Consider the following 27,770-nt stretch of genomic DNA (forward strand, 5'->3'; position numbering starts at 1 on the left):
GTTATTCAGAATGATCCGAAGGAACCAAGACTCATTAATGTTATTGATGAATTGTTGAAAGTTACTACTCCTGTGGATGATGAACGTGGGGATGCGGAAGGAACGTATGTGGGTAATAAGCTGAATACGGAGGATAACACCAGTAGGCCAAGGACTTATGCAGATTCAGTCACGAACCAGAACATTAGAAAGGTTAACTTTCGGTCTTTGAGTTGCTCGGGGAAACATGCTGATTGTGATATTGTTCTACCGAAAGAGTCGGTTCGAGTGGTTCAGGATAAGCTAGCTAACACGCTGATTGGTTACTTTTTAGGAGATCGCATTGCGTTTCCGGTAGTTGAGTATTTTGTGCGTAACAATTGGAAAAAGTTTGGATTAGAAAAGTCTATGATGAATGCTACTGGCTTTTTCTTTTTTAAGTTTGCGAACCGGAAAGGAATGATGGATGTTTTAAAGGAAGGCCCTTGGATAATCCGTTCCCAACCAATCTTTCTAAGTGAATGGTCACCTTCGATGAAACTGGAAAAGAAGGAGGTAACTAAAGTTCAAGTGTGGGTTAAAATCCATGAGGTCCCTTTAGCTGCCTATACCGAGGATGGGCTTAGCATGATTGCCACTGCTATTGGTGAACCGAAGCATCTGGATTCTTATACAACTACAATGTGCATTGATAGTTGGGGTAGAAGTAGCTATGCAAGAGCCCTGATTGAATTATCTGCTGATAAAGAAAGTGGTTCGCGCAGTTCTTACACAGTTCTTACAACTGGAGGTGGTTTTCATTTTAGCGGTCCCCTATATATATATATATATAGAGTAAGGTTAACATACAAAAAGCCTTATCATACATCACGTAGGAGACAATGGTAACCATTGGATCTGGGGTATAATCACGCATGGGACCACATAATCACACATGGGACCACATAATCATGCATGGGACCACATAATCACGCATGGGACTATAATCACGCACGTTCTATGATAATAACGCACGTTATATTTTTTGTCATGTATGTTAATGTAGGTTAAGCCCTGATGTACATTATACTTTATCTATATATATATATATATATATATATATATAGGGAGAAGATCATGCGAGAACCACCATTTATTGCGAGAACCGCGAGAACCAGTGTGAACACATGGCATTTTTGTAATCATATTATGTTTATATAAAAAAACACGTGTTCCTTTTTTTTCCAGCGTCCCTTCTTTTTCCTTATGTCACTGTTGTCTCCTTTTCTAGCGTTTCATTAGTTTCACCAGTTTATGGTCACCACGGCTGAGAGGCATTCACGGCGGTTTCACGGTGGCCGAGAGTCGTGCACGGTGGTCTTCACCGCATATGGTAGTCGGTGTTCATGTATTTCACAGTGGTTGCAGTTGGCACGATGTTTACGGCGGATTTCACGGCGGCGGTAGCCGGAAACAGTGTTTACGGCATCCTCTACATCACCATTTACATCTGATGTTCCTCCTCATACATTCTTTGATAATCCTCTGTTTACGACATCCTCTACATCACCATTTACATCTGATGTTCATCCTCATACATTCTCTGATAATCCTCCTCATACATCTGATGTGGACATTGTTGCTGACATTGTCCGTCCATTTGCTGATAATACAGTTGACTGTCACAATACACCTACAAATACAGAACATCAAGAGTTGCAATTCATTCGATTTGTGAGTAAAGGTATTATGTTGACTGTAAATGATGTATATACTTTGTAAAAGATATTGTATTAAATGATATGCACATGTGCATTATACTTACTGTAAATGATGTTGTATTAAATTATATGCACATGTGCATTATGTTGATTGTAAATGATATTGTGTTAAATTATATGCACATGTGCATTATGTTGAAAATTAGACTATGTCGTTGATTTATGGATTCTGAAAAAGTGCCTTATGGAAAGCTATCTAATTATGTGCAGAATGGCATCAAACAAATGGTCTTGGGTGCTGGACAACTACAAAAGAATAGGGGAGGTGACTGTGTGGGATTGGCAATGGAAGAACAAGCCAATAACCGGGGAGGCATGGGTGGAGTTTATGCAGCTTTTGGCACTGCTGAGAGACACCAGAATGAAGATGGGTCAAGATGGGTGGGGTTGGCACTATGAAAATAAGTCGACTTTTAATGTTAAAACCGTTAGAGAGGATTTGTGTGTCACTAGCAGGGACCTGTCGAGTGGCTTTGTAATGACATGGAACGGTTGGGCTACACCTAAAGTCAATATGTTAGCATGGAAAGGCGTCGAAGGCAGGTTACCGACAAAGACGGAGCTGGGAAAAAGGGGTAATTCAGACCAACAACACATTGTGCCCGGTTTGCAAATATGAGCAAGAAACTGCTGAACACATTCTTATTACGTGTTAGATGTCGAAAACGCTATGGTGGATGGTCGGACCATGGTTGGGAGTAAAAGATTTTCCTGTAAGCTGGAGATTTCTATAAGAAGTAAAAGGTATCAACTGCACAGTGATGGCTACATTATGGATCATATGGTCAAGCAGAAATGAGAAGGTATTCAAAGTCGTGCAGATTTCAAATGCTAGAAGACTGGAACAAGTCAAGGAGTGTACTCTGTTGTGGATGAAAGTCATAGCCAAAATGGAGAATTAGAGCCAAAAAAGGAGAATTTGTGACTGAAGAGTGGTACACCAGTGGTGTAAATGTAATCGAAAATTAGGAGTTTATATGTTTATTGTAAGCGTAATTCTCTAGTAGTGGTGTAAATGTAATGGAAAATTAGGAGTTTATATGTTCATTGTAAGGTAATTCTCTAGTTCCTGGCTAAAGTTCTGGTTTGAATATATGGCATCTTGTTCTGTTCAAAAACAATGTCGTTATATATAAAATGATAATGCTCGTGTTCTATATAAAATGATAATGATCGTTTGCATTGTATTGACATGGTTACTGTTTCACGCAATGCACATGTGCATACATGTTTACTGCTTCACTCCACATCGTTGTTGTTTTGACCAATGCACATGTGCATGCATGTTTACCATTTCATTACACACGGTTATTGTTTCGAACAATGCACACGTGCATACATGTATATCTTTTAATTACATGTAATCTGTTTTCCTTACATATACATCAACATATGTAATGTGATACCTCGTACGTAATATGATATAAACAAAAATACAATATTTCAAAATATACACATGCATTACCGATATGTTTATTGTTTTTTATTAATGCACATGTGCATTACCAACATTAACACAATTACAACAAGTAAATATAACACCCTCATCATAAGAATCACATAATCCGTTCAACAATCATTATTGCACATATGCACCACCAACATATACTATACCAAACAACACATTACATCCTAAATTAACAAATATAACCATCTGTAATACATTATACAATACCAATATGTATGTTATTTCAAACTATGCACATGTGTAGTACCAACATCCCCTCTACCAAACAATATAATACATCATATATTCACGAACATGATCATTCGCCTTTGATAACGACAGTTTTTTGTTGCTATCTTCACTCTCATGTTCTTAAGTTGCAAGTCTTGAATTTCTTTATCTTTGTTGAATATGCAATCAAACTTCTCACCACTCCCTTTATACATCTCAATATGTCAGATAGTATAAAGGGATTTTGTTTACTTGTTCAATTTTTTCATAGTGATTTTGCTCACTTGTCCTCCTCTTTATGCTTTTTTTCTTCTTGTGCACCTACATGGGATATATTTAATGTGTTTACATAAATGATATAATTTAACATGAAAGTAATAAAAGGATGCACATGTGCATAAACTCCCAACTACATCATCGAATATTAGTCAATCTTTTTGACCTCTTTGTTTAACCGTTGCGTAATCATCTTCCATTGCATCCGGCATTTTTTTGACTCTTCATCCCTTGATTTCAAAACGAAAGTTATCTTCTTTGATTTTTTTTCCGTTATCGATCTACGATAATAAACAAAACAAAAAACATATGACTTACAAACATACAATCTCAATGAATATGTGCATTAACTTTAACATTATTATTACTATATACACTATGCACATATGCATCAACATAAATTACATTGTTAACATATTCTGGCAAAATTATGGCAAACTATGCACATGTGCATAACTATGCACATGTACAACAACATGAATGATCTTATTAACATAATCTGGCAAATTATGCACATGTGCCTAATTGCACATTTTCATCCATATGACTGACCTAATTGAAATAATCTGGCAAAATATGCATTTGTGCATAACTATGCATGTGCATTAACATGACTGAGCTTATCAACAGGTTTGCTTCGATAAAAAATAATAGACAAAACAAAAGTTACTTTATTCGATTTTTTACCTCTTTGTTTAACTGTCGTGTAATCATCTTCCATTGCAAGTCGCATAATCATCTTCCATTGTTTAATTGAATTCATAAAACTAATGCGTTTGAGCAAGTTATAACATTTGAAAAAAAAAAACTGATAATGCACATGTGCATAACCGCATATTGCATCATTAACAATACTAATATTAGCAGTAAGTTCTCAACACTTACTAACCTTTTTGCTTAACAGTCGCTGATCGTCTTCTGTTGCATCTGGCATTCTTTTCAACATTTCATCTCTCGGCTTTAGGACAAACGTAACTTTCTTTGTTTTTTTTCCATTTTACTGTATTCAATGAGAATGTACATCAACTTTAATTTATTTTACCTTGTTAGTATGTTAGTTCAAACTACATATACAAAATCCATTATACATTCCTAAAATCCGCTATACATCGGGCATATGCATCTATACAACTATGACCATGCAACTTCAGATATGCACATGTGCATACATACAACCATGACATATCTTATCAACAATATATATGAACCAACACACGTGCATAACTATAACTATGCAACTTCAACTATGCACATGTGCATACAAACAACTATGAAATAATTTATCAACATAAACATATGTTATCACATTATGCACATATGCATACCCATAAGTGACCCAAAAAAAACAAAGTCGGATACAAATTATAAACATAATTTATAATGTTATGCACATTATGCATACCAATCAAACAAAAATATGAACCAAAATCATAAGTTATCACATTATGTACATGTGCTTTCCAAATCAAACACAAACACATGATCGTATGAACTTACATCGGCTGTAATCTACTTACATCTACTTACATCGGCTGTAATCTACATGAACAAAAACAACTATGAAATAATTTATCAACATAAACATATGTTATCACATTATGCACATATGCATACCCATAAGTGACCCCAAAAAAACAAAGTCGGATACAAATTATAAACATAATTTATAATGTTATGCACATTATGCATACCAATCAAACAAAATATGAACCAAAATCATAAGTTATCACATTATGTACATGTGATTTCCAAATCAAACACAAACACATGATCGTATGAACTTACATCGGCTGTAATCTACTTACATCGGCTGTAATCTACATGAACAAAATTATGCACATGTGCATTCCAAATCAAACACAAACACATAATCGCATTAACCTATATTATGCACATGTGCATTCCAAATCAAACACAAACACATAATTGTATTAACCTACATTGGCGCTGTAATCTACTGGCTGTAATATATTTACATCGGCTATAATCTACATGAACAATATTATGCACATGTGCATTCCAAATCAAACTCAAACACATAATCGTATTAACCTACATCGGCTGTAAAATACATGAACAACTTCATGAACAAGCACATAAGAACTTTGTATAAACTTACATAGTATGAACTTACATCGGCTCTATGAACTTTCAAATTCGTGAATCGATGCAACGACTTATGTTCTTCGTAATATCCCTCTTCGTGCAATAAACATCGCCGATTATGCTGATTACGACCGTTTTTTGCCCTAAAATCGATTCGGTATGACTGTTTTTGCCCTAATTTCGAGCCGACGACTAATATTGATAATGATCATAGGGCGAATATTGATGATGAACGGCTGAAATTGTGAGCGTCAGTGATTATCGAACTAATTTTTATGAGATTTTTGGGGAAAATTGATTGATTGGGAGAGTTGTGTGTTGGTTGTGATAGTTTTCGGACATGAGATTGTATTATCGATCCTAATTAAATCAATTGTTGAGGTCTGTATCATTTAAGCGGGAAGCGGGTTTTTAGATTTATTTTTTATTATTTACAAAATTGCCATCCGTTCACATTGGTTCTCGCGGTTCTCACAATAAGGGTGGTTCTCGCATGAGCCCCTCCCTATATATATATATATATATATATATATATAGGGTAGGGATCCTAAGAGAAGTCCACCCTATATGAGAAACTTGAGAAGCATTCTGGACCACACATTTTTCTAAGCCTTTCGTAATATACACATATGTATAGTTTAAAATTGACTATATACATATATGTATATTGAGTTATACACATATGTATATAGTCAATTTTAAACTATACATATGTGTATATTACGAAAGGCTTAGAAAAATGTGTGGTCCAGAATGCTTCTCAAGTTTCTCAACTAGCCTATCACTTCTCACATGATCCTTTTCCTATATATATATATATATATATATGTGTTATTTAATGTATTTATTTCTTGTTGTTATTTGTATTTTTCATACTGAACCTGGATTTGGTGAGGTTATATGGAATTATCTGACTACAACTGTGTTTGGGCTTCGGAGTCTTCATTGGGGCTTAAAGAAATTTGGAAGTTGGGTTACTAGATGTCAGATGGTTCACGTTTGGGTTGGACCCAGATTCATTTGTTAGCAATTGTGTATAATCACTTCCTCATGATGTGTGTCGTATAAAAAGGCCTTATAGATCCTCGAACACGCCGTAAGTGCTTGGTTTTAATGGTTGAATATCATTCTTATTCATCATGGCCTCTCATGTAGTTGGACGAATAGCCCATTATTTATATTTAAACGTGCATCTTGCATTTTAGATCCAATGGTCTATGTGGACAATATTGATCTTACAAACAGCAATGAAATTACCATTCCTAATTTCGTCTTCCGTCTAAACAAGGAATTTACAGTTAAGGATCATGCACATCTTGGTTAGTTTTGGTTCTTGAGGTCATACCCCAAAAATGGTCTTTCCCAAGTCAAACTAAGTATGCTCCTGACAATCTCACTTGAGTAGGATGCTAGATTCAAGTATGCTCATGACAATCACACGTTAGCAGGATACTAGATTCCAAACATGTAGCAACTCCCCTTGCACTAATGGACTTTCTCTACTAGTAGTATGGTTTTTCACAAAACATTTTGCATCAGTCACTTGTCAAGGCCTTGCGTTATTAAACAATCGCTCGTCCGAATCTTTCTTATATAGTTTATTAGTGCATATTTTGTGACAACAACTTGGAGAGTGTCATGCTTGTGTTTTGGGTCTTTTACATAGTTTATATGCGCATGTATTACTCGTTTTGTGTTTAACGTGTATTTGGTTGTGTTGCCATCCCTATTAACTAGGGGTTTGGTCCTTGCAATACCGCGGAGATTTTGTACATGTATATTGGCAACCTGATTGAAACCGACTCATATCCAGACCAAAAACCATAAAAATAAAAATAAATATGGTGTCGATGTTGTTAGCTGGGCACCGGTTTATCACGGCACTGTACCGGTAAATAATGTTAACCCATATTTTGCTTTACATAAAACGTTCTATTTTGAATAAAACTCCGCCATCCATAAAAAAAATAAATAACAAATGCAAGTTATTAGAGAAAAATTAAATAAAATTTTATTTTGAAAAATATCATTGAAAAATAAAATAGATAGGCTTTGAAGAAGATATTTGTCAAGGAAGTAGTGGTGAAGTCATTACTAATAAACCTATTATGTTATTATTAGAGCACTCTAAGGGGACCCGGGGCGGTTGTGTGTGTGTGCGTAATAAGCCCTCATAACGAGTGATGGAATTCTAAACACCGCCGCAGGCCTCATGTATAACACGTGGATCTTATCACGCGTTGTTTTTTTTTTTTTTTTCACGCGTTATTCATGTTTGAGTGGTGAGTTATTTTAAATGGAGATGAGTGTGTGGTGAGTGATGGACATTTCCACTAAAATCTATCACTAGTGATGGAAAAAGTCTTGATGACATGACGAAACTTGATTGAAAGTTGTGAGTGAGTGATGACCACCCCTACCCCTTAAGATGGAATTGATTTAAGATATTTTCAAGCGCATTTAACTTTCAAAGCTGAATATCTATCTATGTGGGAAGAATGCTACAAAAGTTAAACGTCGGATTGGATTTTCCGGGCCAAAATTTCCGACGAATCTCCCCACCCTCTCTTAGTCTCTCTCCAAGAAGACACTTTGTAGCCAAGGACTCCACGTCGGTCGGCATCCGTGTATTAATTAAACAACGGCCCATTGTAGTATACTCGACCCCATTGAATTATGATGATGCATGAATTAAATGTATGGATGATATGACATGACGTAGCCAACTCACTCTCTTCTTATTAATTAAATACATTAAATAAACAAGCCATATATGTCGATGATGTGGATGTAAACTGGTAAAATTTGGCATCTTTATAGTTATACCCATCACCATTGACACTTGTGACTTGACTTCCAACGCCTATCTTTATACATCACATTCATCCTCACTCTCATTTAATTCGTATCATACATACATGCTGTATAGGTAGAAACTTGTATAATTACTTACGATACATAACAAAAACGATTAGGGTGTAAGGGGTGCTCACCTCTTAGGTGAGTCCACCCTCTTACACACAACCAACCACAAAGTGCCATGTCAACTCCCCTCTAACACTCCCCTAATACCCATTTTTGATGGCGGCACTCCCCTATTAGGTGAGTTCAAAATTATTTTTTTTTTTTTTGTAAAATTATGGATGTTTATAAATTAAATAAAAGACATTTCATTAAATTTAAAAAAAAAATACATTCAAAGTAGAAAATAAAAAACACATTCAAAGTAGAAAATAAAAAACACATTCAAAGTAGAAAATAAAAATTACATTAAAACTAGAAAACTAAAATTTTAGAAATCGCATGGCCACCCGTACTTGTTAGCGATTTCTCGCTTTCGGGCGAGGATGATCGGCAACATACTTGGCGGAACATCGTCGTGCGGCTTAAGGAATGTTTTCATATCTCGATCGTAATTGTAGTTTTTCATCGTCTCGAGTTGTGCCGATATGAGCTCGCGAGCCTCCGACTCTCTTTTTTTCCTCAATTCGATCGCCTCCAATTCTACCGCTTGCTTCGCTTCTTTCATGGCGGTGTACACTTTGAATTGTGCCGCCAACTCGGCCGAGCTTCCCTCGGACGATGTAGCTTGACGCTTGTCTCGCCGTTGTGCTCTTTGTGGCGAGGGATCTTCGTTCATATCCGGTATCGAAAGGTCCACGTCAACAGGCTTTCTTTTATGTGCCGAACCTTCACCTTCCTCACCCATCAATGGGACTTGGGCCCATTTCTCGTGTCTTCGAACGACCTCCCACGCCTCGATGTGTTGAAAACCGCTTGGAAATCTTTCTTTAAATTCTTTTAACGCGACTTTCATCACGTCGAGATCCTTACATCCGCTTCCTCGTGTGCGATCCTACATGTTATAAAATAAAAAAAATTAGAAAGTGTTAAAAAAGTATGAACTTAGAAAAAAAATTAAAAATATGCAATGTTAAAAAAAATATAATTTTTACCGCTTGTTGGTATAGGCCGTTGAAAAAGTTTATTTTCGCATGCATCGGGTTCCATTTAGACCGTACTTGATGAACGGTCCGGTTACTTCCACCGATAGTTTTGTTAAAATGCTCTAAAATTTTACCCCAAAAACTTTCGCGACTTTGTTGATTGCCCTTTTTTTTATTGGTAGAACAATGTACCCATGCCTTCGCCAACGCCTCTTCTTGTTCTTTTGTCCATTTTTCGCTCACCGTTTTCCCTTTTTTTTCTCGAGCCTCATCTTCTTCGTTGCCCCCGTCTTCGTCCACATTATATTCATCTTCCTCGTCGTCGTCGCCCAAATTTTGAGTTTCGGGCACTACCTCATCATCCTCGTCGTCGTGAATAAGTAGAGGACGTTCAACATTTCCTCGTGTAGAAGGAACTTGTGGAGAATGATAAGCATATGGGTCGAAGGCGGGGGATTGAGGAGGAGCGTCCATTGATAACAAATTTTGAAAATAGCCGAAATTGGGTTGTTGGGTGTTGTAAAACGAGGGGTGTGTAGGTTGTTGGAAAAAAAACGGGGGTTGTGAAGTGTATCCGAAAGGGGGTTGTGGTTGAGCATTTGCACCGCTCGAACCATCTCGAGACGGTTTCGAGACCCGTCCCTTAGTTTTTTTCTTGGCCTCGCGGGGTCGGTTCTCCATTGCTCGGTGTATAAAAAATAAAAAGTGAAGGGGGTTTGGTTGGAGAGTATAAAAAATAAAAAGTGAAGTGGGTGTGGTTGGAGAGTTTAAAAAATGTGTGAGAATGAGATGGTTTGAGTATAAAAAAATGGTGAGAATGAGATGGTTATTTATATTAGTTTAAAAAAAGTGAATTTTTTTTTTTTTATAAAATTCGACCGTTACATTCCGACCGTTCCTCATTTTTCGTGCCTTTTCACTCGGTGAACCCACACCCAAAACCCACCCCGAATCGGGACCCCGCGGTGATGGCGGCGGTGTTCCCGATCGGGGAAACGCCTCACCGAATCACCTCCCCGAGGACGCCCCGTACACCCTTATGTTGTGATCAAAGGGCTTGCATTGACACGTAGGCTTCATGTTATTATTTTTAATCATAACACCCGTTACGTCTCCAAGGGGATAGTTTGGTGGTGCGGTGTGGTGTGATTTTAGCCGTTAATAAAAAAATAAGAGCCCATTACCAGATAATATGTGAAAAAAGAAAGAGTGTTTAATTCATGTTTAAGAATTAAGATTCTTAATTACATAATATAACTAATACAGTACAACTAATGTTACATTTGTATGAGTGTTTTATTCATGTTTGAGATCCTTAGCTATATAACTAATGCAGTAGCACTAATGTTACAAGTGTATGATCACCGAGTTACTGCAAACAGGTTATCTGGATCGGCACAATCAACCTCGAGTGCCACCGGTTGCTCCGGCCTAACCGACAACGATTTATACATCTGAATTATCATCTTCGCATCGTATTCCTTGATGGGCCTCATCCCAAACTCATAGATCCCTCCTCCGGCACCATATCCAGCTATTGCGCCTCCTCGTACCACTTGCGAATTCGCCAGCTTCATCGTCATCTTCACATAAGCATCATGAACTCTAGCAACCAGCTTCTTGGGGTTACACCTCAGCTTTATCTTCAACCTACGTGGCATCCTTACCCACGACCACCTTGATTGGGATTCATCGGTGGCGAGGCGGCGGTAGCCTCGCCTCCGCCAATATGATCTTTTAGCTCCTGTGTACACTCTGGTTGTTAGATCTCCCATTTAAAATTTCAGTTCCCTTTAGAAAACGGGTAGAGGTTAGGAGGAAGTTGGGTGGTGAAGATAATGGATTATTTAGGTATTTATTTGTTCAATGCATGTTGAATGCAAATATGACTTTTTCCCTAATTGCCCCCACCTACTTTTTGTTAAAGTCATAAATTCTTTACTACTAAAATTAAACTAGCTAGTGGGATTCTTTCGCGTAATGCAGCAAGAGTTTGATTCATATCAGTATTGGTTTGTTATATGAGGATTTAGTCGGTATCATTTCAGTTCGTTACAGTATCAATAAATCATTATGTGATTTAATCTTGATGGAGATTGACTAAGGCGTGGGAGGGCCGGCCCGTATTCATCTAGTTAAGCCCGTCTAGTTTTCTTGTTATATATGTTGAAACCCTAGATCATGTAAAGGTAATGTTAGTGCACTATATCTGTTGACTTCGTCTTGTATTATGTAATAGGATAGAATAGGATAATCAGTGCCCGAGGTTCGAGAAACAGATTTTCAGGTTATAGGAGGTGATTCCGCTTGAAAGTGTCAAGTGACATTTCAAGCGAAATCAGAATAATCAGATTCCGCTTGAAACTGTCCTTGACCATTTCAAGCGAAATCAGCACTAGTATATATAGGGCACTTGTGTTTTCATTTGGCACGGCTTCGGAATTTGTAACGAGGTGTTGCCAAAATTTGTCCAGGTTGTAATCAGTGTTAGAATTAATCAAAGTGACAAATTTAATAGTATCAAGCTGTTTCCACGTCCGTTTCACTGATTCCGCCTTTGAATCGGATATAAAGCTCTTCTGAACGACTCGTTCGGGTCAAACAACGATCCTACAAGTGGTATTAGAGCTCAGGAAGAAGAGTTTAGCTTGATATCATCAATTTTCTGACTTCTACACCTTCTTTTTCAATCTGAACAAGTTTCTACGGTCAAAATGACCTGAGTTTTTCACAGATTGTACAAAATCACATTTTAACAAACCCTTGAGAATTTCAGGATAAAATTCGGTCTAAAAAGTGGTAAAAATGGACTAAGAAGTGATTTCGCCGGGACGACTATCTTCTGATTTCGCTCCAGCTTGCTATTCCGCTTGAGATTTCCAAGTGATACATGTGATTCCGCTCCAAAAAATTGTATTGATTCCGCTTTAAACAGCAAAAAGTGCCATCCCGCTTGAAATTGATTAGTTGCTATTCCGCTTGAAACTGATCTGTAGTATTCCGCTTGAAAGTCAAAACAGATTCCGCTTGAAGTCTGTATTCCGCTTGAAAATACGGTCTTTGATTTTGCTTGAAAGTTGGTGTCCGTCCAAAAGTCTGATTTCGCTTGAGATTCATATTCTGCTTGAAAGTGAACTTTTTCGCGTCAAGAACATTTCACGACAACCGAGTGTCAGTTTATTTCAGGATATTTGATATTGTTTAATCTGATTGTGTTTGTTTGTTTGTGTCCAGGTGATTGAAGATATACAACTTGTGAAATTGTTTGAAGATGTCGAGCAGCGGTGGAGAATTTTACAACACATTCTACAACGCGTTCATTTCAGAATCGACAGAAAGAAGATCTTATATGAAAGAATATTCGAAAGAGATTTCAGAGAATTTGAAGTATGAGAATATGTATGGAAGCCAACAGAAACCACCGAAATTAATAAAGATTGGAGATTATAACTGGTGGAATAACCAATTTGAGGGTTGGGTAAAAGCTTTTGCTTCTGAAAGCTGGTTAAAATTGAAATATGGATATACAGAACCGGTAAAAGAAGGAGGAGAGTTAGTAAACAAAAAGGAATTCACAGAATTAGATGTTAAAAATATTGTTGCTGAAAACAAAATGATTACATTGATAAAACAGTCAGTGAGAGAAGATATTATTTCGTTACTTGAGGAAGAGAAAACATCGAAGAGTTTATGGGAAGCTTTAGAGAGAAAATGTGTAGGAAGTAATGAGATTGTAAAAAACAAAAAGAAATTGTTGCGTAAAGAGTTTGATCTATTTGGTTGCATGAAAAATGAATCTGTTTGTAAAATGACCGAGAGATTTGGACATCTGAAGATGGAGCTGGCCAGACACAAAATTACATACACTCAAGAGGAGCTGGTTGATAAATTGTTTGACTCATTGCCAAATGATCAAGATTGGCAATACTTTGCTTTAATGTTGAAAAACACAATCAAGTCTGAAGAGTTAACAGTGGATTTGCTGATCGAAAGACTTGAAAGCCATGAGTTGGAGATAAAGAGATCTAAAGTCAACAACCCAGCTCATCAGCAGAATGTGGAGCTGTACTACAAAGGAAATGTACCATAGGCTGGGTCTCCAAGAACAACGTTTTCTGCAGAAAGCTCAAACTCAGTGAACAATGAAAGTCTTCACAGTGGTTTTCACAATGGATCTTCTTCAACAACTTCAAGCCAATCTGCTTCAAAGAATTTATTTCAATGCAACATCGCTGTAGATTTGAAAAATGACCAAAATTTCAGCAAAGAATCTGCTAAGCAGCAGATGGTTTTTCTAGCTTCAGTCCTTGAATCGTATGAAAGCCTTGTAGCTGGCAAGATAGGCAGCACAAACCTAACGAAAGAAGACTACGATCAAATAGATCCTGAAGAGATGGAACTGATCGACATAAGGTGGTGTATGGCTAGTGCGGTGAGAAGGGCACAACGTTTCATGGAGATTACCGGGAGAAAGTCTATTGGTGGACCTTCTATCAAGTTAGGCTTTGACAAATCGAAAGTGACGTGTTTTAAGTGTAAACAGAAAGGTCACTTCAAAAGAGAGTGTCGAAATGCTTATGCTGACGATTCTGAAAATCCGTTCAAAGAAGATTATTACAAGAAAGCAATTTATCATCAGAACAAGGCTGAACCTCCCAGGATGAAGCAGCTTGAAGAAAAATCCAGAGCTCTTGCAGTTATACATGATGATGAAGGTTATGACTGGAGTCAAGTTCTCCCTGAAGAAGATGCTGTTGGATATGCATTTGTAGCTAATGTTGATCATGATCTATGGAGAAGAGATTATGCGAGATGGGAAATTGAAAAATTCCGAGAACCATTCAAAGAAGCCCAGAGAGCCAAAAGATGGAATGATGAATTAGAATGTTACATGGATCCACAGGGTAATCCAGTTGTTGACCCATCATAGGTGGATTTTGAAGCTGTAACACATTTGTTTCTAAGTCAGGCTACTTTCAACACAAGAAGGTTATCTGATAAAGAATATTTGCCGGATTTGGTGAACAAAATAAAAGAAGTTTGTGAAGCAAGTCTACCAAAGGTGGTAGAAATGAAGAAGAGAAAAGAAGAAGAGTTGAAAAAGATGGTTGAAGAAGTGAAGATTACTGCAAAGCTTGCTGCTGAAGAAGAGCAGAAGATAGAAGAAGAAGAAGAAGAAGAAGAAGAAGAAGAAGAGAACAAAGTGGAAGATCAGACAGAAGAACCGGTGCTGAAAGAGACTGAGGTAAGTGAATCTTCTGATCTATCGAATGTTGAAATTGTTAATAACAATGAAAACAAATGCAGGAATTGCATAAAAATGTGCAAAGCCTGTACTGAAAAAGATGACATCATAAAAACAAAAGATAAGGAAATAGATAAACTTGAAAATGTTTTCACAATAAAATGTAAAGAAATGATTGACAAAGAAGAAATTTTGAAACTAAAAGTTGAAAAACTGACACAGAAATGTCAAGGTCTTGAAAAGGATAATGATGTTTATAGACAACTGTGTACAGCTAAATGTGTTGGTTGTGTGGAGAAAGATAATATGTTTCAAGATTTTCAAAAAGAGTATGATAATTTGAAGTGGTTAAGTCAGAGAGTACAAGAAGCTTATGATACTTTGAAGAGCCAAGTCAAATGTTTTGACCAAAGATTGTCTGAAACTTTAGTCACTATAGAAATGTATGAGAGAAAGTTTAAAGAAAAGCAACTTGAATTAAACAAGTGTGTTGCTAATCTTAAACAAGTTCTGGCTGAAAAAGAAAAGGTTGTTACAAAACTTCAAAGTTATCATAACTCTTCGTACATTCTCGAACGCATTTTCAACATCACACCAGATGACAAAGATACTGATAAGAATAGAAAAGGTATTGGTTCAGAATTTCATCAGGTACCACCACCATTGAGAAACAATTATACTTTTTATGATGAGGAAAAGGTGGCAAAAGGTCTGAACATAGTTGACCAATTACCTGAAAGTATCAATGTGACTTACACCAAATCTGATGAAACTGATGATTCAGAAGTGGTAAGTAAGGTTGTTGATAGCGTTTTGAAAGATGAGTCTACAAAAGGTAAGTCTGAATCACATGATGAAAATGAGGGAAATTTTCATGATGGCTATCTTAAACAGTCAAAATCTGAGAAAAATTTGAATGATGATTCATAAGGATTGGTTTATACCATGATTGGATCAGACAAATTATTCTTAGATGTTGTTTTCCCAATTCAGAATGTGATCTCAGAAAAGGTTGATAAAGTTTTCAAAATGGTTAAAATTGAGAAATCTGAAATTTCAAAGTTTGCTGGTAAAGGTCGTAAAACTTTTTATAACAAACCTGGTTTTAAAAAGAAAAACATGAAGGCTGGGTTGGGTTATAAGAAGAAACAAAGTTGGAAAAGAAATGAAATGCCAAATTCTCAAACAAAGACGAGTTTTGTTCATGGAACAACGACAGATGAAGAGAAAGAACTAAAATTTAGACGACAGTCTACTGACGAGTTCTTAGCTCAATAGAAAAAGCAACAACCACAGGTCAAAGATGTGTCCAAGAGAACATGTTTTAAATGTGATCAAATTGGACATCTTGCACGAAAGTGTCCAAATCTGAAACCTGTTGATGTTGAGATAAAAAAGAAGCTTGAAAATGTTGAGAAACATAAATCTGAGAGTGTGAAACAAAGATCAATCAGATTTGATTCAAAACAAACTTGGAGGTACAACACAAACAAGTTTGCTTCAAATCAAAATTGGAAATCAAACCAGAATAGGTTCGATTCAAGACAGATCTGGAATTCTCACACACCCAGATTTAGAACAACACAAAGTTGGAAAACATCAGTTGATATGACAAAACCTCAATAGTTTTGGAAACCAAATGTTGTTCAAAAACAAAGTGTTCAAAAAGACTCACATTTTTACAAAAGAGGTACTCCAAAAGGACAGAAATGGAGTGTTAAGAAACAGATGACTTTTTTAAAAGAAGAAAATGTTGAAGTGAAAATTGATAAAGTCATTGTGAATGATGACAAAGAGTTTCCAACATTGAATGAAAATTATTGTGTTGAATTGCTTAAGGTCCAACAGACCTGGGCTAAATTGTTCAAGTAATTAAAGTAGTTTGAATGTGCAGGTGCTCAACAAAACCGAAGATTGTGAGAATGGAAGTTGGAGCAGCCTGGCTCATGAAGAGGTTGCTGGATCATGGTTTGGTTGAACAGGGAGTTTAACATTTTCTGTATATAAATAAACAATATTTCAAAAACCCTAAAAATTTGAAAAATTAAAAACCCAAAAATATGTTTGTTTTTTTTTAATTTTTGTCAAAAATAGAAAATTGCAAAAATATGTGTTACTTGAATACGCCGAAACCCTCACGGCTGAACAAACATGATTACTTTCACAAGATTGAAAAACGGTTTTCAAACTGTCGAAAATCAATGGGTTGTAAATCATGGGGGTACTTTATATTAGTTTTTCTGCAAAACAGAGCATAGTTAGCAGAAAATGGATGGCGAGACAAAGCTATCAGCATCGTGTTGTAAAATTTTCTTTTAATGATTTTGCATTTTAGGGAGAGAAAAATTGTCAGAAAATACAAAAGCATTAGAAAATTTGAAAAGCCAAAAACATGATAAAATTCAAAAATTTGAGTTTTGCGTAAAAAGAGGAAATGATAGTACATCAGTAGACAGTTACAGTATGCTAAAGAAATGTAATGATTAAATAGCGTTAAACAGTCTCACTGATGATATGCCGATAGGTTTTTATACATTTAGTAAACTTTTTCGGGATATAAACATAAATTCAAACTTACTTATTTCGTGGGGAACACTACTTGTATATATAGGTAACCCCTGAAATCTCGTTTGAAAGGTCCTCTTTCTGAAATACTAGGTCTTTATACTCAGTGATATCTGGGGTATTATTCTGGGACTTCTGCTGAATGGAAATTCTGACCTAGTCCCCGCATAATACTTTCCGCTTGCTTGAAACATAGCATTGCCCTCAGCAAATTGATGAAACAATAAAATTGATAGTCATTGTTGTTGAAACAAAAGATCCTCTAAAGGGGACACACCTAAAGTCGAACCGTCATCTCTCTGCTGAACGGAAGTTCTGACCTGAGCTCTCACGGTTTCGCTTCTAACCACTTACAGATATCATCTGTGGTATACTCACCTGTAAGACTGAATATTGGGATATGGATACGGGGGTATATTCAAGAGGTGGGACACATGAATGAGTTTAAGTTCTTAAAACACCTAATTCGTATCCTGAATTAGTTGAAGTTTGTGTGAAAATTTAAGTGGATCAGTATATCGACAATCTAAGTGAATTGTTTAATTCTTAATGTGTAACTAAGCTCAACAGTACTTGTGACTTGTCAAAAACTGATATGATCCTCTAACGCATACTCAAACAAAAATATTGTCTGTAAATATGTTTGTACATATTTCTTTACTGCTTTATATTTTCAGAAAATACAAAAAGATTTTTGATTCCGTTTTATTTTCGACAACAGATGTCTGAAATGCTGAGTTTCAAAATCTAAGTAAGCTGATTGTGTTTCTGAAAATAAAACAAGTTCATTAATTTGAAACTTGGATTAAAAACAAAAATAAAAAACAGTTTGTGATATCTCCAAGGTCATTAAGTTGGACTTGGATGATTAACTGTGAGGGAGTTGGATTCTTTAATGCTGCTAAATTATTTAGTTTATTGATAGGGGGAGTGGATTAGAGAATTTGATTGATGATTTGAAAAGCATTATATTTATAGATGTTTGAGTGATTGCAGATAGTCCAGACTACGATCCCGAGAGCAGAGTCTAAGGGGGAGTCTGAAGACAAGCTTGAAGCTAGGAGGAGCTTGTAGATGGAAAGCTAGGTGTCGATCCCAAAGCACGGAAGCTTGACGAAAGAGGGAGCCTGAAACTGATGGAAGAAGAGAAGGATTGATGGATGCTTACAATGTTACAATTTGGGTGAGAAGGCAGAATGATCAAGACTGAAGAGGTGTCATAATAGAGACTAGACACTGAAGACTTCGTCAACATCCAAGGGGAGTCTGTTAGTGCACTATGTCTTTGACTTCGTCTTGTATTATGTAATAGGATATAATAGGATAATCAGTGCCCGAGGTTCGAGAAACAGATTTTCAGGTTATAGGAGGTGATTCCGCTTGAAAGTGTCAAGTGACATTTCAAGCGAAATCAGAATAATCAGATTCCGCTTGAAACTGTCCTTAACCATTTCAAGCGAAATCAGCACTAGTATATATAGGGCACTTGTGTTTTCATTTGGCACGGCTTGGGAATTTGTAACGAGGTGTTGCCAAAATTTGTCCAGGTTGTAATCAGTGTTAGAATTAATCAAAGTGACAACTTTAATAGTATCAAGCTATTTCCACGTCCGTTTCACTGATTCCGCCTTTGAATCGGATATAAAGCTCTTCTGAATGACTCGTTCGGGTCAAACAACGATCCTACAGGTAAGTTGGCTGGTGTCAATTGCAGAGTAGAAAGATTATATATCTTTTGATACATTTTCTAACTCTAATGGGTCAAGTATGGTGATAGGTGGTTTTGTTGGTGGAGATGTAATGGTTAGTGCTATCACTACTAGAAAACAGGCCTAAAGCAACTTTTTATAAGCAACCTTTTTCGATTTAGTTGCATTTGACTCTAATGCAACTTCGTTGAACATAAAGGTTGCATTAGGAGATTTAATGCAACTTTTTTATTAAAAAGTTGCAAATTTTACTAAAAAATGCAACTTTTTTCACGAAAAGTTACAATTTTTATTGGAATTTGCAACTTTTGTTAGAAATGTTACATGAGAATAAATGGTCCTACATTTGTTATATTTATTTAGATTACACACTTGTAATAATAAAAGATAATAAAATCAACCAATTGACATAGGGAAACATCTCAACCTTAATACTTTGATACATTATTTTTCAAGTGATTCTCCTTTTAAAATATTACAATTCCAAACTTATATGATTAAAAAGCCTAATAAAATATATATGAATTGTCAGATGTAGACCAAATCTACATAATAAGAGAGTAGAAAGATGAATAAAACTCGATCTGCATCCAGACTCACGTATGGTTCCTCCCAAGGTTGTTAACAATCTTCATTAATAAATAAAAAAACATATTCACACTTACACATACTAATGTTTGTTAGGGAAATATCTAATAATGCCTGAACAAAAAACCATCCCCTTTTCGTAACCTATCTATTTATAAGCTTTTGTGATCTTACAACAAAAGCATTGCATGTTTTGACCCGTACCCATTTTGGTCAAACGTGTTTTGACCGAACCAAAATAGCCATTAATAAAACATGTTCTAACCTAGGGATAAGCATATGGTATTGGGTACCGGTATTGAATTTCTCGTACTAAAATATTTTCGGTACCAATTCGATAGCCACTTTTTGTCGTTTTCTGTACCAGTACTTTACTATCTGTTCGATGCGGTACCGGTATCGTACCGAACATTTTTGGTACCAACACCCATTTTTGGCGCTTTTTGGTAACGCTCATCCCTATTCTAAACCGAACCCATCCTGGCCCGTTTTGCCACGTGTAATAAAAAACATCCTTAAACATTTTACATTTTTTATTACCCGAATATTAAAAAACATTTCATTAATAATGGTCTCTAATCTAATCATCATATTCGCTTATGGTATGCTAAATTTATGATATGATTTATCATTCCTACTATTAAAAATTTAAAACCATAACAAATTGAAGTTGTTATTAAACAAAGTTACAATTCTAAAAAAAATTGAAGTGAAAAAGAAATACAAATAAAAAAATAATCAAAGTTTGATTTGAAATTAGTGCTGAGTGTGATAGAGCAGCGACATTCATCCCAAGGCGGCAATTTTACAAATAAAATATTTAGTTTCCCTCTCATGCTCTCAAACCCATTAAACCCTAAAAATTTTAGTTTCCCTCTCCACCCTCAAACTGCATAACCCAATTCAACAATTAGCGAGTGGTTCAATCGGTGCTCTTCAACCACCAAAGCTGTTCAATTGCAAGTTGCAAGCGGTTCAATCGGTGTTTCAACCGACCTTCAATCATAGGTCAGTAAAAAAGAAAATGTTTATGTTCATAAAATGAAATATATGTGATTCTGTGTTTATGTGAAATGATCTAGCTATGTAGTTTTGTTTATTTTTGAAGTTTAAATGAAAAACCAGGTGCAACCAGTCATAATGCCAGCCGACTCTGGCACTAGCCAAAGTTAGCCGGTCGTAGCCCTAATGTGTTTCGAATAGAAAATTTGTCGATGGAATTCATGATTTGATTTATAAATTGTTTTGCCGTTCTTTGATTTAGACTTATGTTCAAATCGAGACCTGATTGTGGTCTGGATGTTTCATACATCATGATTTTGACTTTTGGTTGGCTGATTGACTTTGAATTTATTGGAACTTTGCTGTTCTTTGAATTTATTGTGCTCAACCAAGATGTTCAAAGGGTTCTGTTAATAAGGGTAATATCTAAAACCCCTTTTTTTATATAATTTCCTATCTTTATATTTATACTATGAGTTTTCTTTATTTGTAAATAGATATCTAAGTTTTATATTAGGTGTAAAAAAGTTGCAATCGAAGGGGGGTTATTAACAATATATAAAAGTCTAATTAGTCATTAAGTTAGAGGGATTTAAGTGGGAAACAGAAGAAAAATGGCAGTAGTGTGTTGGTTTGGGTGAAGGCTACGCAGCAGGTAGTGAAAAGAGAAATGGAGACCTCAAAATTCTATGTTTTCTCAAATTAAGATTAAAATCATCTATAATTAAATTGGTATAAGGGTAATAGTACACTGATACCTAATTTGCTGGTTGATTTTGACGGGGCTGTACTGCTATGTGATTATCATTTCAAATGATTGAAGATCAATTAGCTTTATGTTACATGTTGTGTAATTATACTTGCTTGGGATAATTCGCTAGCTAGCCAACGTTACAGTATTATTTTGAGAATTTAACATATTTTGAGTCATGAAGGACACTGGTTGTTGATGATGGATATATGCCCAGGCTACAATCAAAGTGGGGTTGAAACTATGTAAGAAGAATGCTATCGTAACCCAAACCCATCTTGACCTTCTTTTTAATATACCTATTCTGACCAAAACTCATCCTAACCCAAACTCATCCTAACCCGTGACCCAAACCCGCCCAACTTACCCATTTTGCCAGCCCTAGAATGAACCATGTAAGTTCATATGTCATTTTTATTTAGTTTGGGTGTGCCTTTGTTTATTTGTCTTGTCACGTGAGGTCAGAGAGAGATCGGTTGAGTGTTCTGAACTTCCAATTTTGATCATTAGCAGCAGATTAAAGCATCAGATTTGTTTGAGCAGCCCATCATCAAAATCGGGTCAAAATCATTACAGTTGACCAAAAGCATCAGATGGTTAACAACAGTGATCAGTGGTGCAGTTTACTGTTTTTGTTCGGTTCAACAGTGTTTCGGGTTTGACCAGAAACAGAAAAGTCAAGTGATTTGAACATCCATAATGCTACTGAACAATATTAGTTTACACAAATAGATGTTTTTTTAAAGGCACACAAATAGATGATGTATGAAGCAGTTTGTCAAACTTAAGACATTATGAATTCAATGAAGTGGAACATGAAGCAAAATAATTTTAAAGGTAACAAAATGCCAACCGTTGAACAGAATAATCTAAAGAGAGGGAAAAAAATTGAACTATTATTGATGATGGCATGTCATTGCTAGAGTTCAAGGTCAACATCTGCTCGGGTTGCTTTCCTCCTTTTTTCTCAGTCCTTTCACCTTGTTTTCATCGATTCACTAGTTCACGATTCCACACTAAGGTAGTTTGCTTGCTTAGTGATTTCATCAATATAACGATCTGATGGAGCTTATGAAAGCCTCTTGTATTGTAAGCATTGAAATACATAATTTTTCTCTTTTTAAATCTGTTGATTTTGTATGGTCTAGAGTATGGAGCATCTGTATTCAGAGTAGGATTTAAATCAAAGTTAATAGAGGTTGCATATGTATAGTTTGGCTTAGTTGGAGGCAGACATCAACACCATTTAGGGTAGTGGAAACCCTCGCTGTAGAAGGCAGAAGGAGTAGAGGTAGACCTAAATTGACTTATAAAACTGATTAATGGGTATGCTTATAAACCAAACTGATTAAAGTGATGAGTTAATTTTTTGGTATGCTTACAAACTGAACTAATTAAAAGAGAGTCAAGTTGATGAATGGTCGTTAAAGTGTACCATATCATCTAGAGCCTTTATATACATGTGTTGTCATTAGTTTTTGTGTCTGCTTGGTCATTAGTACATACAACTTTGTTTGTTCTTTTACGACATCAGTAGCAACATCTTTAAACAGTGGTGAACGGATTAGATCAAGATTTACAGGTCTAATGGCAAACAAAAGTAGGCAAAATCAAAGTGCACAAAGACAAATCACCGATTATGAGAGAGATAAGCTATTAAGGGTTGAAGAAAGCAATAAGATATTCCAGAGTCTGATTTCTCACAATTGTTACGTTTATGGAGTAATGACGATGTGACGGTAATTTTTTTGATAATTTTTTCATTAATAGTATTTGCTATTTAAAGTTGTCTACAAGTTGATTTGTATATATTAATGTGCGTACAGAAACACTATTTACGAGCCAAGGAATCCCGCATGTGTCAAAAAAATATGCACACAGCCGGTCCAAAAAGTTTTGCTAGGATTTGTGAGGAGATGGTAATATATTTTTGTTTTGCTTGTGATTTAATTTTTTATGTTGTTTAATATATTTCTTTATTGATGTTTATGTTAATATGAATACAGAAAAATGATAACCCAAACCAAGAGTTTCCAACCTTAACCCAATTGTTTGAACGCACGTGTAAGAGGACAAAAGGAGGTGTATATGTTGATACATATGATGACACGGCAAGAAAAATTGTACGTCCTTTCTACTTTTAATCTTATGTATATATCAACGTTCTTTGTTAATTGTATGTAATCCTCAATGTTTCATGTGGTTAATATACATAAGATTAATATAATTCTGATGAAAACAACAATCCCATAGTCTGAAATTCTAGAATTTACATGCATATTATAAGATTCACCCATAACATGATTTCAAGTATAAATAATTTCTTTGACAATATTTTTTTTTATAATATTGAAGGAACAAATGAAGAACTACAAGTCTATAGAGGATGACAATGCTACGGTAGATCCTTTTTTGGTTGTAATGAATAAAGAAAACTATGGATACCACCGTCTTTATGGTAGAGGCGTTACAAATACATTAGTGAAAAAGGTAGATGGTTCTTGCACATCATACATGATTCCGGAAGGGCTGATGTGATGGAATCATTTAAAGCAAATGTTGAAGTTAAGAAAAACCAGTTGCTGGAAATGCGTAAAGAGATTGAAGAGGATCATGAAAGAAAAAAGGCTGAAGCTATGCAAAAAGACATTGATAGCCAACGACAAAACTTGGAAGCTATGATGAAGAAAGTTATGAAACGACTGCCTGTTGAAGATCGAGATGAGTAGAATGTTTCCATTTCTTTTTATTATTGTATTGAAACTTTGTGTTGACCATATTGTTATTTAAGTTTGAACAAGTATGTTAAAGTACACTATTCTCTATCAATGATATTTGTCATTGTTTGTTCTAGTGTAATTGCGATTCAATGTATATTGAATAATAGCAATAAAATTGATTGTACAAAGTTGCATTTGAGTATAAAAAGTTGCATTTGTTGTTTAACTAAAATTCGTAAAAAAAATGTTGCATTTAATGTAAAAAAAGGTTGCATTTTTTCCTAATAAAAAGAAAATAATAGTTGCATTAACTCTAAAATAGGGTTACATTTTTTCAACTAAACCATATTGAAGGTTGCATTTACGTGTATAAAAAGTTGCATTTGAGTGAAAAAAAGGTTACATTTTTGTAACTAAAAAACAAAAAAAGTTGCATTTGAGTGTTATAAAAGTTGCATCGAAAAAAAGTTGCATTTGTATACTAAAAGCAACACTTAAGAAAAAAGTTGCATTAAGCCCTAAAAAAGTTGCATTAGATCTAATGTAACTGCTTCTAATGTAGCCCCCAATAAAAAGTTGCATTAGGCCTAATGCAACTTTTTCAAGGCTTAATGCAACATTTTTTAGGGGTTACCCTAGCTTCATTTTCTTGTAGTGTATGGTAGTTTTCATAGATGGTTGAGATGTAATGGATACGGTTGTGGTGGTTGTAGTTTTGATAGGTGATGCATCAGGAGATTCATCATCATCATCTTGGACAATGAATTTTGTTCTCCTGGTTCTGGTTTGAAGTGTTGGTGTTTTTTATGGTGGTTGTGGAAGCTTTGTTGTTGGTTTTCTTTTGATAAGTAGTCCTTTCAGAGACTTTTGTGTTGGTGGTGGTGGTAATGTGGTTATAACATCAGTTGTCACTTTTGTAGTGCCAACAGATGTTTGGGTTATGGGAGCAGTGATTTGGGCAACAGGTGTTTTGGATAGAGGTGACGATGGTTTGGATAGTAGTTGATGCAGTGCTTTCTGGAACTTCTGTTAAAGATCCTTGATTATCTTGAATTATCTTTCTTTCAGTAATCTCTTTCACTTTTATCTACATATTTGCTTCCCTTGTGTCTCTCTTCTTCTCTTTTCAACTGCCTTTGCAATTTCTTCTTGCATAGCCTTTTTAGTTGTAGCAGTGTCTGGCCTTTTTTCCTGCTTTCATGACAAGAGGTGGAAGCTTTCTCATGCAATCTTCCTCCCCTATATTGGCATCATCCTGATATTTGGGAAGAATAAGAGTTGTACCAGTGTTTTCAAGGATAAAGTCTTTGATGGCCTTAATCACTGCTTGAGTATCTTTATACTTTGCATCCACCATTGTTCATACCAACACCATTTGCATGTTTTGTTTTTCTTTTGTAGCTTGCTTTTGAAAGTGAAGGTACATCTGTGCGCGCACCCATATTTCTTTTGCAACATCTGCATGTGATGGTGAAGGTCTTGAGTTTTGTACCAAGGTCTTCATCATGTCTTTGATTTCATCAACTGCAGATTCCAACTTGGTTACTCTCTCAGTCAATTCTAGATAGTTTAAACCATCACCTAACTGACTAGGATCATCTGAATTCCCATCAGAGGTGGTTAAACTTGGTTTTGAACCAAGTGCCCTTTTTTCGTGGTACTGGGGACTTCCAACTGATACAAAGATTACATTTGTAGTCTCAACAGTTGTTGCCTTTAAGGAGGTCTTAGTTATGTAACAATTGTCCAATTGTGAGACTGTTGTCTCAATAATTGTAGTAGTTGCCCCACTTGAAAAACCTTTAAGTGTCCCTTGACACACAAGAGGTGTCACCTCCTCTACTTGTGGGATAGCAATGATTTCTGAACTTGCCCTAGTCACTTGTTGAGATATACTCTCTATGATTTGTTGTTGAGAGGAACTAGGTTTGTGCAAGACAGTTTCATCAATTGCACCAAGCAATAATTGGAATGTTGACGGGATTGTTTTTTGTGAGTGGTGGAGTAAAAAGAGAAGCAGCCCTGGGAGATGGGCTTGAGAAGAGATATTCAAGTGAATAGTCTCCCTCTTGATTTGGTTCCCCTGTGCTTACAACACTCTCCTTTTGTGAGGATGAGTGAGGAGTTTGGATAGGTAGAGATCATTGCATCTATTATGAGGAAGTAACAACAGATGTTTGCTGCATTTATGCTACCGCAGGTACCTCTAGCATCTCAACCCTTAGAGACACCTTCGTTTTGGTTTTTCTTTTGGATTTGGGGATAAGAATGTAAGTAGTTTTTGTGGAAATTTCTGGTGTGTATTCCACAGTGCTGGGTTGTGCACAGTGGTTACCAGAAGTAGTGGGCTCAGCAACAGATGTTGTAACATTTTTTTCTAGATTTTGCAAAACATTTTCTTCACCCACATTTTCTTGACCCTTGGTCATCATACAGGTGAATGTTTCATTTGAAAGACTATTTATTTAAAGAGCTTCACCTTGTTCAAAACTTTCTTGTTTTAAAACTCCTTTAAGGTAAAAGCTCAATAATGTTGTATATAAAAGAAAAGGACTGCCAGTATTTCACTTTATTACTTTTATGCTTGCCATCATATCCATAAATAGTGTTTGGGATAGCTTATAATTTGTGTTTGTCAAAATTGCATATCCCAAGTACTGAGTTTTAGGGGAATTTCATTAAAAGTTGTGGTCTTGGTGGACATGCAAACCAAGAGTGTACCAGAAAAAGAATTTCATTTCTTGTGGGAATTTTGGTTTGAAAAGTGTGGCTCCCACTAGTTGAGCTTCATATCCCCTTTCTATGAACTCATGTTGTAAGTAATTTTTAGGGATAGATTTCATACCTGCCATGTCCTGTAGTTTAAACACTGTGGAAATGGATTGTGGAGTTATCTCAACATGATCTCCATTTATGGTGGATGTGATGATGTAGGATTTTTTATTTTGAAGCAGAAAATCTGCTTTTGCCCAAAATTCGTGAAGGGTGGTTAGATAAATTGGGGCGTTTGTTGTGAGTATGTGATGGTATTTTGATGATGTGATAATATCTATGATGGAGGGGAAATCAGTGTTCTTGCCATGTTTGACAAGATATGGCAAGTAGTTGTGAAATGATTTGAGAACAAGAGCCATGGTGAAATTAGGTCAAATCTTTTGAAAATATTTTGATCAGATAATCTTTTGATTGTAAACGATGATTGTGAATGAAATTTTGGAGTTCTTTTTAAATGCTTTGATTTTGATAAATTTTGATGATGGATATAAACTCTGTTTGTCAAGGGTTTATATAGCGTTTGTGAACAGGGACGCTAGCATGGATAACGATTACTTTTTGAGCTATGTGGCCAACTACTATTTGTTATGGCAAAGCCTTGTTCAGAAAGTGGGTCCCTTTGAGGAAACCCTTTGGAGAAGAAACATACAATCTATTTTCAAAAGTTTG

The 27,770-nt window shown here is 35.8% G+C and overlaps 2 protein-coding genes and 1 long non-coding RNA gene across 4 annotated transcripts; 1 reads left to right on the forward strand and 2 right to left on the reverse strand.

The window, feature by feature from the left end:
- Positions 1 to 8,972: 8,972 nt before the first annotated feature.
- LOC118484059 lies at positions 8,973 to 10,649 on the reverse strand. Its single transcript, XM_035979949.1, has 3 exons — positions 10,640 to 10,649; positions 9,756 to 10,162; positions 8,973 to 9,655 (listed from the first exon to the last, which is right to left on the reverse strand). Exons 1-3 carry the CDS (start codon positions 10,647 to 10,649, stop codon positions 9,092 to 9,094), a joined length of 981 nt encoding a protein of 326 aa, XP_035835842.1. The 3' UTR covers positions 8,973 to 9,091.
- A 292-nt stretch (positions 10,650 to 10,941) lies between these two features.
- Positions 10,942 to 11,606, reverse strand: LOC110934609. The gene has a single exon (XM_022177533.2). The coding sequence runs from the start codon at positions 11,519 to 11,521 to the stop codon at positions 11,108 to 11,110; it is 414 nt and encodes a 137-aa protein (XP_022033225.1). The 5' UTR covers positions 11,522 to 11,606; the 3' UTR covers positions 10,942 to 11,107.
- Positions 11,607 to 20,632: 9,026 nt separating this feature from the next.
- On the forward strand, positions 20,633 to 24,419 carry LOC110933312. Of its 2 annotated transcripts, XR_004871601.1 has the most exons (5): positions 20,633 to 20,861; positions 23,160 to 23,345; positions 23,433 to 23,525; positions 23,613 to 23,729; positions 23,962 to 24,419. It is a non-coding gene; the product is annotated as an uncharacterized LOC110933312 (long non-coding RNA). The 2 variants fall into 2 exon arrangements; XR_004871600.1 differs by having other exon boundaries at positions 20,635 to 23,345.
- The last annotated feature ends 3,351 nt before the right edge of the window (positions 24,420 to 27,770 follow it).

This window comes from Helianthus annuus, chromosome 11 (genome assembly GCF_002127325.2).
Source record: "Helianthus annuus cultivar XRQ/B chromosome 11, HanXRQr2.0-SUNRISE, whole genome shotgun sequence".
Taxonomy (NCBI): Eukaryota; Viridiplantae; Streptophyta; class Magnoliopsida; order Asterales; family Asteraceae; genus Helianthus; species Helianthus annuus.